General features: G+C 50.9%; 2 protein-coding genes across 2 annotated transcripts; both read right to left on the reverse strand.

Moving 5' to 3' along the window:
* Positions 1–257: 257 nt before the first annotated feature.
* Positions 258–2,786, reverse strand: LOC122384556. Its single transcript, XM_043372096.1, has 3 exons — positions 2,769–2,786; positions 2,040–2,054; positions 258–1,123 (listed from the first exon to the last, which is right to left on the reverse strand). The coding sequence occupies exons 1-3, from the start codon at positions 2,784–2,786 to the stop codon at positions 284–286; spliced, it is 873 nt and encodes a 290-aa protein (XP_043228031.1). The 3' UTR covers positions 258–283.
* Positions 2,787–6,566: 3,780 nt separating this feature from the next.
* LOC122384574 (espin-like) lies at positions 6,567–14,273 on the reverse strand. The gene is made up of 7 exons (XM_043372113.1): positions 14,215–14,273; positions 13,534–13,629; positions 12,834–13,275; positions 12,017–12,566; positions 10,979–11,154; positions 9,700–9,893; positions 6,567–7,817 (listed from the first exon to the last, which is right to left on the reverse strand). The coding sequence occupies exons 4-7, from the start codon at positions 12,426–12,428 to the stop codon at positions 7,718–7,720; spliced, it is 882 nt and encodes a 293-aa protein (XP_043228048.1). The 5' UTR covers positions 12,429–12,566; positions 12,834–13,275; positions 13,534–13,629; positions 14,215–14,273; the 3' UTR covers positions 6,567–7,717.
* Positions 14,274–14,279: the final 6 nt, after the last annotated feature.

Raw genomic sequence — 14,279 nt, forward strand, 5'->3', positions numbered from 1 at the left:
GGACGGAAGCTTCGTATTGATATACCGGGGTGCAACTCAAGCAGCATATCACCTATCAAACAACCTTCGGTTATGAAGTGAATGAAAACTAAATATTATGTATAACTGTGATCTGCGCTGCGGTGTTTCCAAAGTGGAGGAAGTACGGGGAGCTGGACCCGGACTCGATGAGCCCTCTACTACGGATCTGGGTCTTCGCAGCTGATCGTCTGTGAATGAGAGATCATATGATACCAATGCATACCGAACGGATCAAAAACAGTGCCATTATATATTTGCAATTCTACAGCTTTACGTAAGCCCATCCTAGTGAATGCATTAATACGCGTTGATTTGACAACTGACATCCGGTTGAAGGCGTTTTTTTCGGCCAACAGCCGGCCAGCAGTTGTTGCAGGCCGGCCTCGTTGGGAAGCAGGTTCATTTTCCGACAGCCACTGCGTGCGGAAGCACTCTCTGATGGCGCGGACGGCGCGCGCCGGCTCCTGTTTCTGTAACGTGTAGAGGCGGGTGTCGAGCAGCTGGGCGCGTAGCGGGCGGTCCTCGAGCACGCGGAACGCGGCCGGCTGGCGCGGGTACAGGCGCTCCCTAAACACTGTAGGCCCGAGTGGTGGCAGAGTCGAGCGTCGCGGCGCGGCAGAGCGCGCGGCGCGGCCGCCGTCTGTTCCAGCTCGGCGTCGGCGCGCCCCTCGGCGAACAGCAGGTGCAGCTGACGGTCGGCCAGGCAGAAGCCGCTGATGCCAGGTGTGCTGACGTCGCCGGGCCGGCGCGGCGCGGCGCCCTCGGCCGCCGCCGGGCTGGGCGGCTCGTTGAGCTGCTGGATGAGCTGCAGCACGCCGCTGCGCTGCAGGCCGCGCTGCGAGACGACGGCCAGCAGGCGGCCGTAGGCGCAGCGCGCCGGCGCCGGCCGCGGCAGCAGGTCCAGCGGCACGGCCAGCGACACGGAGACGGACAGCTGCGCCGCCGACTGCAGCAGCTGCAGCGGCCCGAACGGCGGCGGACACGTGCCGCGCTCAATGTCGGCCGCCGGAGAGGCAGCCGGTCCGGCCGGCACCGCTGTCAGCGGCACCTCCACACTGAGCAGACGCACGCCGCGCGTCAGGGCAGAGACGTCCACCACCACCTGCCGCGCACACAGAGGGCCGACAGTGGTGACAGCGCGCGGCGGGTCAGACCTCACAGTGGGGATAGCGGCAGCGGGTCAGACACCCTTATAGAACAGCACGGGGCGGAGCCGACAAAAGAGGACGAGGAGACGGTCATACAGCCGACTGAGGTCCGGGCACCGACTGACTCAAAGTGCTGAACATGTCACACATTTCTAAATGGCTTCTGTAGGACGGAATAGTGTCTCTTCCTTCCAAGGCTTACTTGCAGAATAATATGGAAAGACACAATTTTACAAGTTGTGTTTTTATGACATAAGTTCTTTATAACATTTCAACACGCAAACATCATACCTTGACAATTGTTCACGATGAAGATCATGCAGGAACATTTCATATTTAGTCACCCTTGATTATTTTGTTGATAGTGATGCGAAAGGCAAATTACCAAAGTATATATTTGCAATTATTTGAGTTAATAATTTCAACTTTTTTTTGTGTTGAAAATTGACTTTTGAAACAATAAAGGCAAATGAATTATCAGTGTCTGGAAAGGTGCAATGCTGTAAGCTTCTTATTACATTCTAATTTATATCTAAAGCTTTGTGATATCCAAACTCTCAGAAATAACCAAGGACGTAACCAAGGAGGGGGGAGGGGCACGGGAGCCATGCCCTCGTGCCCCTTCCCCCCTCGGTGATGGCGATTTTTTTAAAAATAAAAACAGCTGTGACACACCCCCAAAATAGTGGGCCTAATCAGAGCAATTTTCCTTTTTGGAGGGGGTACAACACTAGGCCACAACCTGTGACCCCCCCCCCCCCCCTGAGCAAAATCCTGGCTACGTGCCTGGAAATGTTGGACGCAAGAGCCAAGTTGCTACGCGCCCTAACCCATAACAACAACAACATCCTATCCTTTGATGCCACTTACCAGCAGCTTTGCGCACTACCAAACAGCCACCTTTGGGCCTTTGTTGTTCTTGTTTTGGGCATTGTCAGTGGTAACTGGAAATAATCAGACATGATGGTCAGAGTAGGGAATGTGACTACAACAAAAATCATTTCATTCCTATAAAATAGACATGATTTAATAGAAGACCTTCTTCTTAAGAAAGTGTGTCATGGATACCAGCTAATCTGTATGGTATTTATCTCCAGTATTATCATATAGGTATAACAATTATCACCACCCGCCACCATTGAATGTAGGTTTTAGGTTGTAGGTTGTAGGTGGTAGGTTGGGTATCGGTAAAGCTGGTGTCACCGTCAGCGCTAACCGGTAAATGTGTAGATAAAAGGAATCTTAAAAACAATCTAACCTAACCGAACCTTACCTACTGACCTGCAACCTACCTACCCACAACCTACCAAACTAATATACGCTGACAGTGATGCCAGCTTTACCAATGCCGTACGTTGTAGGTTGTAGGTAAGGCTAGGTCAGGTAAGATTATGTTTCATTATATATTTACTGAGAAGACGGCTGAATGCTCTTGAGACGTGGCTATACATTTACATTTTGTAAGTAATTTTCAGGTTTCAATGAATATTTCCTAGTGGAATGTTTTGAAAACCATTCTAAATGATGACCTTTAGCATTCCATAGTACTTTAAAGCTAATTAACCACATCGCCAATGCTAGGTCACATTGCATGCCTACTTCCACCGGCAGCTCCATGGGATATATGATAGGCAGGGGTAAATGGAATATTTTTTATTAATATTCTTGAAGAAAATTATAGGCATGAAAAGAAGATGATCTGCCTTTGAGATTGATATGTGATGCCTACTTTGGAGGAACATAATCATAATAATTACACAATCATAAAGAATGCAATGTAACCAAACAGCCGCTTATGCCGCAAAATGAGAATCAAGCCAATCACTGAGGACAAACAATTTCAAACCACCAAAACTATATTCTTGCTATTCACCAATAATCCTAAAATAGCGTTCCATGGCCATTATATCCATCTTTCACCCTTACCTTCGACAGATAACTAGCGCCACGGGCAGACACACGGGGCGACAAGTTGTTTACAACCGCTACAGTCCGACGAGTCTATCCTCCTCAAGGCTGATTGGCTTGAGTGTGACGTCATTGCTATGACATCATACAGTAGCTGCGGTAGAGAGTATAAACATAGTACCAATATGTTAAATAGTTTGAAATACTTTTTAGCGAATTATGCACTTCTGGCACCGGCTTTGAAAAGAAAATGGAAAATAATAATGTCAAAATAAAAACCAACGATATCTTCATATTTCAAGAAGGTGGCACTTTTCCTTTAAGAGCTTGAGGACGCGGTGCACACTGGAAGTTATAATTGTGTGATATAATAAGAAAATGCCAGGTAAATCATTCCTTATAGGTAACAGGCCGTTGTGTCGGTTGAAAGTGTAATTTGTGTGACTAAAAATACGCGTTGCTATTCTACAGCAGTAAAGTCCACGTAGCGTGCTTTTAACACGTGCGTAATCGCACGTTTTCGGCATTACCCCAGCCAGCCATACTTTCATTTGCAGGCCCATAACTTTTCAACGTGCTGTATAAATTTCAAATAGGCAGCACACTTATGCAAAGACATGCTAAAGATTACTTGACCGAATTGGCCAGACAAACGGTAGCATAATGAGTAAGAAATGCAGCTTCAAAGGCGCATGTAGTACAAGGGAAACGTACCTTGAAAACGCTCTTGGCGCCCTCACAGTCGAAGTATTCCGAATGACGACTCGTAACAAACATGCGATAATTGTACGAGTAGTCACTTAAGCTTCAGAGCATCACTGACAGGTGGCATCCATGTCTTACGGTTTTCGAAATATCTCGAATTTCGGCTTTGCCCCAACTCCGGCATTGCCCCAACTTCCCTATATAAAAGAGCTTTTCCTGAGACCAATTTCATATGAGGGCTACATCTGGTATCATTTATAAAGGACTTTGACTAAGGCCCTTTTGTTTTCTTCAGACGTCAGGCGTCCGCCCTGATAGTTAGTTTTGCAGAAAAGACAACGACGGTTTGGTTCTGCCAGTTTCTTAGAAATGTAAGCAATTGATTGATACGATATTCACTGAGATGTATCTGTAAGGACTTTGCAGTTTATCCTGTAAAGACGATGTTTTGACTACATACCGCGGAGATAATCGTTTATCGCTACCGTGGATAACAAGGCGGAGACAATCGGCTGGAGCCGCCGGTACAGGTGAACCCGCGGCGACTCTTGCCGCTCTGAGCCGGGGTCTGTTGTCAGGGGGATGCTGCTTGTGCCCGGATCGCCCGCCCGCAGCTGCATCGGTGACGTCTTTGTGATCTCATCGTCGCCAGCTAAGCACATGCACCTATACATGAGACGTAAGACGACGGCCGTAACCTAGCAGCCTCCGGGAGGCTCAGCGTGCGGGCAGTCCCCGGACGCAGCGTCCTCCGACAGCGGGTGTCCATGAAACTGCTGGGGGCTCCTGCAGCGGGCCAGCCAAGGACGCGGCGCAGCGGGGGCGGAGGACGGTCAGAGTCCTGCCGAGTCCCGGCTGACAGCACGGCGACTGGGGGAGGCAGCCTGTCGAACGATCCATCGACGCTCCGTGATCACGCCCGGCGCACATGACACCGAGACAGGACTGCAGAACGGCGAGCTACGGCCCACCGCGCCCGACGGCCGGCACATACCGCGGCCGGCTCACCGCTGCACTGGGCCCCTGGCACTCCGGTCCTGGTGGACACTCAGCTTTATTTACAGCCGACCGGCGCGGCCGCGGCCGTAAGCACGGCGGTATGTTATTTGGGGGGATTACGGCTGCGGCTGGGTGCCGTCTGCCGGTGAGCCGGCACCCGGCGTCCCATCTGCGATGATGACTGTGTAAAAATAGAGAGAAATGTCCACCGAAAGCCGCCAGCGCTGTCACCATTGATTTAGAGGATTTAGTGTTACCGAGTCCGACAACCACCGGTATGTTGTGTCCCCGTTTAATCGTCTTGCGGTGCCTATGATTTTATCAAATTGTGATAATAAGTAATGTAATTCTTACAGGTAAACGTTTGACGCAAATGGCAATATGACTGTTCGGATTGTTCAAAGATGGATATTTTGTGTAAGGCTCCCGGAGCCATGCAAAATGTAGGCAATGTCTAGAAGCGCATGCTACGTATTGAATGCTAAAGGACAAAATTGGAAACTCAATTTTTTTTTTCTCTTTTTTTTTCGCACCTGCAATGAATCATTCACACATTATATTGAAACGTATTATGGTTCAGTTCCTCCCAGTTATTCATCTATGAAGCCGGATGTTATTTTCCAGACCTGTATGATGTTGTTCTAGCTGTGCAAAAGACAGTTTTTGGGAGGGGAAGCAATTACACCAGTCTCGTATCGTCTTGCGAAACCGGACGTTGGATGCTTTCAGCCTTATGCGTACATTCTGGCGAGCAATATCCTGGTGGATTTCCTTGCAAGGCCGAGTTCCAGATTACTCAGCGCCGAGGGATTACATTACACAATTCCGAACTCTCCGGGAGAATAATAGAAGGTGAGCGAAATGGTTATACTCCAAGGAGATACACGGAACAGTTAGTCGAACATTTCCTTTATCCTTGATGATTTCAAACGTACTAGCCTTCACCATACTATTTGTTCTCGTTCCCGAGGACTGCAGACGGCGCTCGTGCTTCTCGTCAATACCTATATCATTGTTCGCGAAAATGCTGTATTCCGTCGCAATACATAACATTATCCAGGGTAGATGTGACTCGATGTATCTTTTGGGCCGTTTCTCTATTCGTGTACCATCCAGAAGCACTCGCTACCGTGCTGCTTTTTTCGAGCCTGTCGCCAGAGTGAATACTATTAAAAACGGCATGTTTTGTAGATTACCCAGACTCACCAATGTTTTTCTTGCACGCTGCCCTACCGTTGATATGTTCTGCGACGGCAGGGCGACGATTATCGCACGACTAGCCAGGTGCCTGACAAGTGACCATCTGTAATATTGTGACGCATATTTATTTATTTATTGTTTGTGTTTTATCTACTCGACTTTGCCTATCATTGGGAATCTGTCCTGTTGGCAATAAACTGAATAAATACAGAATAAATACAAAATTCGGGAGCGCGGTACCCAGCCCAGTTGCGAATCGACGCAAATGTCTTGTACCGCGATACTTTGGTGTAGTGCGGGACAGCCTACCTCCACTCCCTGTCTGCTAAAGCGTAAGTACCGCCATGCTTTGGTGTAGTGCGGGACAGCCTACCTCCACTCCCTCCTTGCTATAGTGTGTGTAATGTGTATTGTGTAAGTACCGCGATACTTTGGTGTAATGCGGGACAGCCTACCCTCAATCACTGTCTGTTATAGTGTGTGAGTACCGCCATAATGTGGAGTAGTGCGGGACAGCCTACCTCCACTCCCTCCTTGCTATAGTGTGTAGGTATGTGTAAAAAACTAGTGAAGAGGAAAAATACATTCGTGGTATCCAACCAGTTGTATTTCAGATCATCACGTAGTTCAAAATCTACTTATGTAGCTCTGCTGTTATGTAGTCGAATATACGTCATCTTGTCACGTAAAGTCTTCATACATTCCTTGAATTCATATCACGACGCCTGTCAAAACGTCCGTACATACAATTCTACTTCTGCGTTATCTCTTTAAGCACTTTCCAATCACTGAAAAGTGTTCAGAGAAAATGTCTCGTCTACGTGTTTAACACATATGAGACCTAAGCCATCTAAAAGCATCCAAAGACGTTTACGACCAAGTATGTCCTGCTGGCATTCGACCCATGGTTAACAGAGCAAGTGATAAGCACTAGATAAACACACTCACTCCAAACATGCATTCTCTGGACAAATGAACATTAGTTATAAGCTACTGTCCACAATCGCAAGCACTCACACTTCCACACTTTCAACACGCTCGCACATCTGATGCGTCAACCAGACGCAGCCGCCTCGGGGCGCACGGGACACAGTATCACATGGCATTGTCCCGTGTCGCCCCGGTCAGCACGCAGTGCTGAGACCCCCCCCCCCACGTCCCCCCGAGCAGGAGACACCGGCTGCCGGCGCCCTCCTGCCTGGAATCCGCGCGCGTCCTCCTGTCCTTCCAGCAGCTTCTCTCAAGGTTGGTGCGCAGAACGGCGGCTCCTCGCGGTGTCTATTACAGCCGAGTGGCCTCTGTCGGCTGCTGGCTGAGCCTGACACATGTGTTTGTGGCGGCTCTCTGAGCGAGAGAGGCTCTGTCTCAGACGTCGCCACTGTCGACAGTGCAGTGGTGACTGGGGACTCCACTCACCATACATCACCCCACGGACGGCGGCTGCGGACGGTAAGCAGAGATATCACCACGGAAGGTCCGGTCCGTCTGCCGGCGGGACCGAGAGTCCGCCTGCGGCCTCCGATCGGACGGCACAACTGGGACGCGCCGCGCCGGCACAAGGACGCCCATGGCCGGAACGAAGCGCCTCGGGCCGGGACAAGACGCCTTGGGCCGGGACAGGACTCCCCGGGGCCGGGACAGAACCTGCAGGTCCTGCAGGTCGGCACTCAACGTCCCTAGCCGGGGGCAGAACACCCACGAGCGGTACAGAGCGCCCTCCCGGCCGGCAGCCTCTACTACCGGTGCACGGCCAGCGGTCCTGCCGCTCTTGTCTTCATCATTTCCTCGGGGGTGGGCGCCGCCATCGGCACCCGTCGGCAGCTGGTCATCGAGCGGCTGTCGACACATAGGCGCACCGTCAGACGCTGGGTAGAGGGACGAGGTCAGCGGGGAGGGGTGAGGGGTCAGAGGTCACTGTTAGAGGTCACTGTGCTGCTGTAAAACGTCACCTTTCATGTAACGGTAAAAAAACAGTTGTAACATTGATAATTTAGTTAGTGAAACGGTTAATGACAAAGTTGGAGGGCTGTAGCAGTTAAAAATACAGGTAAATCAAGTCCGTTCTAGGATGTGGTGCTATTAAAAGTTATCTGACTGTTAGAAGCAAAAGGATAGTATCAAAGCGAAGATCGGTTAAGCCGAATCCCAGCCTAGTATTTAACGCTCCGCAGCTGCAGAAGTAGTGTGTCAAGGTACCGCATACACTATGCATGAAGTACACGGGTCAGGCGGACGACAGTTTATCGCTGAGGAAGGTCCGATAGGCCGGCGTAAATCAGAAGCGTCGGGTGACAGGACTCTACTCTGCCGCTGGCTTCTTAATTCTCTGCCAGCTCTCCTCGGCAGGAATGGATAGAGGCCGGTTTTGTGAGGTTCTGAGCTGCCTTGAGACAGCCAAGGTCGGCATTTGAACAAGTTGGCTGCTCACTTTGATCGAGTGCAGCTCAATGAACTGCATAGTACATACGTTATATTCCTGGATTTTACAAGGTAATACACTGTGTGTTTGATCTGTAATACCATGTTCAACATCACAAATCCGGTTTTGAGTATACAAAAAATGAGATCATGACGGATTGCGGGACTCGTATCTGGCCTCGGATCTGAACAGTAGCCGCGAGAGTGATAAAAACACCGGCTTTTCTCTGAGTAGCATCAGGTTTCCACCTCAGATCTGAAGGTTCTCTGCGCACTAACTGGTGGCTTTTGACGCCGGAGGAAATCAAGAGCCTGGCTGGAGTATTAGCAAAGTAATCTTGGACTGGAGGACCGACGGACACACTTACCCGTGCTGTACACTACGAGTGCATGGTGCGATTTTGTGCTGTCTCTCAGGGCCCGTGCGACCTGCAACAGCGCGTGTGACCGGCTAAGCGACAGCGGGCAGGGTCACGGCGCCCCCGGCCGGCCGACCGGACACGCCGTGACCAGAGTTAGTGGACGCTGCCGAGAGGGCTGATCTCACCGCACGACGTCACTGCGGCTGAGGTGACGTCACTGCGGCTGAGATGACGTCACTTTGGCTGAGGTGAAACGGCTAACTGTTGGTTGTTGAGTGGTCAAAGAGGGACAAAACATTTGTAAGTGACGAAGGATGTAAGACGTTTAGAGTTGAGAGGCGAGAAGATGTCTTACGAGTAATGAAACATTCCGAAAATGGTTCCGAAAAAGCATTTGATTTTAGCGACGCATAAGACACTGGTTTCCTTCCACCTCAGCCAACGACTTAGAGGAGAATGTGCGTGAAAAGAAGAAAAAGATAAATGTAGATAGCGAGAAAAGCGGTGCTGGGTGCGTTTCAAAGCTAAGTTAACCAACAAAAGACGATAGCGCATGCCGAAACTAAAACTTAAGCGAAGTGAAACGACGCCAGTGGACAGAAAGTCATAAGCCAAGTCAAAAGAGCACGCATAGTTTATCATTGGGCAACGGGAGAGCTGCTATTTTACAATTAATTATCTCTCCTTCAGCAAATGCATCCCGTGCAGTATATTTTAGTCAGAAATGAGCACCCACATATTTGAAACATAAGCTTGTTCATCTGACCAGAGAAAGAGAACCAGCCTCTGTCTTTAACCGCACCGTAGGCATCAAAATTGTGCTCCGTTGGTCGCATAGATATAAATGTCTTTCGATTACCAATCCTCCAGCTGACCGTTTGCCATACGACCAGCTCCCATCCCCCCACTGACCGGTCAGTCTCTCTCCCCCCACTGACCGTTTGGCGTCCTCTTCCTCCTTCCTGGCGATCAGCTGCCGCTTCCAGGGCGGCAGCGCCTGCATCTTCTGCTGCTCCAGGTCCTTCAGACGCTGCTCCTCGGCGGCGATTTTGGCGCGCTCAGCTGCCTTTCGCGCCATCATTTGTCGCTTCCACGCCGGAATCGTGTTACCGGCCGCGTCCGTCTCGGGAATCTGAAATCATTCGCGAAGTTTTTATAAACGGCGCTGTCATAGCTCTTGGTGCGAAATTCTCGGCATATAGATACAAAATACAACTGAAATAATAAATACGAAATAAATATCACGGAAGCTTATATAAAAATAACTCGAAAACAACCAGCTTTGTGGTGATTTAATCCACGTAAGAAACATGGCAGACTTGGCATTCGGAGTTATCTTTATTAGTTTCTGTCAGCGGAAAGGCGACTCGTGGTGGACATCCGATAAGGGTGATTTTCTAAAAACAATGACAGCTATGTCTGTTAATTTTCTGACAGTTCCTTGGACAAAGCTGGGCCGGAATCTTCCAGAAGCGTATTAGTTTACACATATCAAATATCATATCAGCTTCAACCCAACCATGAAAATGATATCATCCATTATTTTGCATCATTATTAAATATTAGCTGACTAACAGAAGCACAAGCAGTGAACTTCCATTCATTAGGTTCAAGGACCTGTGTTGTTTGAAGATAAAGCGAAAGCCGATACTTTCGTGATGTGGCCTTCATCCTTAGTACCGCCATAAATATGGCTATACGACCATACTGACTGCTGTAATCACAGTATTGATGGCAGAACATTATGCGGAGATTCAGATGTTTTCGTAGATTTATGACGAGAAATATCAAGGTTTGCATTAATTGACATTTACATTCATGTTAGAACAACAACTGCGTATCATGGGTTGGGCAGAAACTATGTCTTTTGTAAGCAGTTCCATTCATGTATACCGCCCTAAGGCAATAGATATGAAGGTAGTTAGCCCAGCAATTTGGGAGGATTGTGTGTAGCCATTTGAGGACATTATTACCGTTTTTACGATGTACGCGATCATACAGAGCGTGTCTTATCAACAGAAATGCTCTAAATCAGTCCTCGCAAGCGTAGTCTAGCTAACGTTAAAGTGATAAATAAGCTCTAGAGGACGATTGTAATCAATTAACTGAAAAGTATACCGATAAAAGGACACTAATTGCCCGACATGCTATAACCAACAAACATATAGTATAAGCGGCTGTTATTCCATCGGAAGCGTATCCCGAGTGTTTGCTCACCTCGCTGAGGAAAGCCTCGGCGGTGAACTCCTTGCTCATCTCCTTGCTCTCCTCCCGGAGGATCTGCACGGCCGACTTGGCCCGCTCCTCCCGCAGTTTTCGTACGCCATCCATGTCCTTGCTGCGCTTCAGCTCGGCGATGACGTCGTCTTTCTTCACCAACATGTTGTTGTTGGCTGGACGCAGGGAGAGGGATGAGGTCATTGCGAGGTCATGTTGGACTTCCGGCATACAGTGTGGGTCACCTGAGCGTTTAGTGACGTCAATAAACGTATATCGTCGACAATATAACCGGACGCAGTCAGGTCCACTCGTTAAATTGAATATTCCGGTAAACCACGAACAACGTTGTCAGAAGTCTTATATAACCGGCACCGGAGCGACTTAAACCGGACTCCCGCCACCGGAAGTCCAGCACTCCAACTAAGCTGCTGATCGGACAGTGGCTGGACGGGGACACCCACCCACGGACCAATCCCGCAGTGACCCCGGTCGGCTCATCACCGGTACTGCGGTCAGAGGACGGGTGCGGGGTGTGTCCTTCCGGCGCTCGGCTCTGGGCTGATGTATGGTGGTCGGGCCAGCGGGGACGGTCGGCGGGGACCGGTGGTGAGATGGACATCAGCCAGGGAGTGCCGGGCTTTATGAACGGGCTGCGGTCTTCTACTGGACTCCCTCTGTGGTTATTGATCACTGCTCGCGTCCCATCCACCGTCTCCCGTCATGTGAGGAAGGTCAGCCTTGGGCTGGGGCAAAAATAACGGAATCACCGCATTCCCCGCAACGTCTTCCATGGACAGGTAAAACCCAAAAATATTACATGATTGATAGGTTATGGTAAGTTGCGGTAAGATATTCCCTACTGTATGACGATATTTTACAGAGAATAATGCGTCTGCATTCACTTTAAAGCCATGTATGGAAGGACTAGGTAGCACGATAGCCTTATCTGTCTTGGCACACAATACGCCAAGCCCGGTAGGATGTTATTTTAGTGTCTTTTCGACCCAATCTCAGCCCGGTTTATCGGTGGCTCACCTGTTGTCGCGCCGCCCACGGGCGCCGAGTAGGTCTTGGTGAGTTTGTCGGCCGTCTTCCTCAGCTGCACCTGCTGCAGCTGACTGGCCGAGATAGCCACCAGCGGCGGACCGGCCGCAGGAGCCGGAGGGGGCGGGGGAGGCGGAGGTCCGCCCTCCTGGGCCGCCTCAGGGATCGCCGGCAGCGGCGGCGGCGCCGGCTGGGACGAGGCGATCGAGTCCACGCCGCTGTCGGAGCTCAGGCTGACGGGACCGTCCTCGGCGCCCTGCTCCGACGGTGGCGCCGTCTGCCGGCCGCCAGGCGGCGCAATCGGCCGGCCGCCGATCGAGCGCAGGTACTCTGACGGTTTGATGAGCTGGTTGGGGTCGGCGAGCGACGGGAACTTGGGCGGGATGAACGGCACGGCCGGCATGTGTTTGAGTTTGGCGGCGGTGGTCAGCAGGGTGCCGGCCGAGCTGGACGGGTCGCCTGTCACCGCCTGCAGCTGGGCAGAAAAGGTGCTCCCCGGCGTCCGCGGGCAGGGAGGTGGGGCGGCTGCCGCGGACCTGACCTGGGAACCGGAGGGCCGGCGGTCAGCAAAACATCACAGCAGGAGTCTGAGGCGTCATATTTAGGACCTTATAGGGCATGTCAGTAAATTCCACCGCAATAATTGGCTTATACTATTCATGGCTATGATCTGATACTGAGAAAGGGCCGATATTATTTTTCTCAATTCGCTTAATCTAATGATTGATAAATGCACAAAAGGCATTCATGTAAAATCACCAAAAATAACAGGACTACTGAGAATCCCGTATAACGACTGTTGACGTACGCGCTTCCCGCAGCGTTGAAAGACTGGTGTCGGCGCCCTGGGACGCCTGTTTAAGCTGACTGGGCCGCAGAGTCTGCTCCTCGGAGGTGCTGCCCTCTGCCGCGGACGACTCGGCGCTGCCGCCCTGGCTCGGAGGAGGCGGGGGTGGAGGGGGTGGCGGCGGGGGCGGCGGAGGGGGAGGGGGTGGCGGGGGAGGCGCCTTGTGGGCGGCAGGAGTCGCCGTTTTGGGTGGGGGCGGCGGCGGGGGCGGCGCGGTGGCCGGCCTCCCGCCGTTTCTGTTTGGGCGGCAGGGGCGCGGGCGGCGCGTCCGGGGCGGGGGCGGGGGCGGGTTTGGGCGGTAGCGGCACGGGAGGCCCGCTGGAGGTGCTGCTGGCTGAGGAGAGGGCGTGGAGTCGACGCAGAGGGCTCTTGTCGCGGCCCGAGCTGCTGCTATCACCGAACTCTGTAAACGAGCCGGCAGCGAGGAGATGTCACAAGCTGTGTACATTTTATTGGTTTAGGCATTTATTTATAGAATATGACATTTTTATTGTTAAAAACAAGCGAGTCCTGGCTGACGGATCACATAAATACAGACACAATACAAAAAAGGACGACGAGAGATACGCTATGGGCGTAGGCATTTCCTTTTTATAACGACACGATTCTTGTTGGGCTAACTGAGTTGAGCCTCTTGATCGGTCCGCTTAATATAACTCACCCGGCGGAGGTGGAATGGACTCTGTGTCAGAGCTGTTCTCATGAACGTCGGCCACTATTTCGTAAGGTGCCACGTTTGTGTACGGGTGAAGGCCTCCTGAGAACAACACTTTCGGTTAGTATCGTTTGTGGTTGACTTATCCTGTCAACTAGACAACAAAACGATTACCGTTTGGAAAGTCGACCCTACCACGGAAACCGAAAGTTGAGCGAGTTATAATGAGCCAATAATGAGGCGTCAAATGGTTGTTTGTTATTGGCACATAATTGTGGAGAAACCCAGCGGAAGTGGGTAAACAAATACAGAGTTAACTCCTGTCAAGCCGCCGAACGAGTCCAATATGTAGAGACGACGAGGACCTCTCTACTTATCAGTGCAGTACTGCCTCTACTACAAATTATTCTCCCACAAACATGGACGCCTCACCTCCGGAGCCAGGTCGTCGAGCGTCGGCCTCTTTCTGACTGACAGGCTCCGTGATGGCGGGTGGCGTCCCCGGCTTAGACGCTGTTGATAAAATGAAATAAATAAAATTTGTGCGAAGCCACCAAAAGTTAAAGTGCTAAAAACTTGTTAGCACTTAGCATAAAATCTAGCACTTGTTAAAAACAAGTGCTAGATTTTATGTTGTATCAATTTATGACTTTCATAGAAAAGGCCAGGCAGCGCCGGTCGACCTACCTGGTAACCTCGGCAGAGTTTTGCTGGTAGCTGATGGCGGTGGCGGCGGTGGTGGCGGCGGCGGT

Source organism: Amphibalanus amphitrite, unplaced genomic scaffold (assembly GCF_019059575.1).
Source record: "Amphibalanus amphitrite isolate SeventyFive unplaced genomic scaffold, NRLGWU_Aamphi_draft 000193F_arrow, whole genome shotgun sequence".
Classification (NCBI taxonomy): Eukaryota; Metazoa; Arthropoda; class Thecostraca; order Balanomorpha; family Balanidae; genus Amphibalanus; species Amphibalanus amphitrite.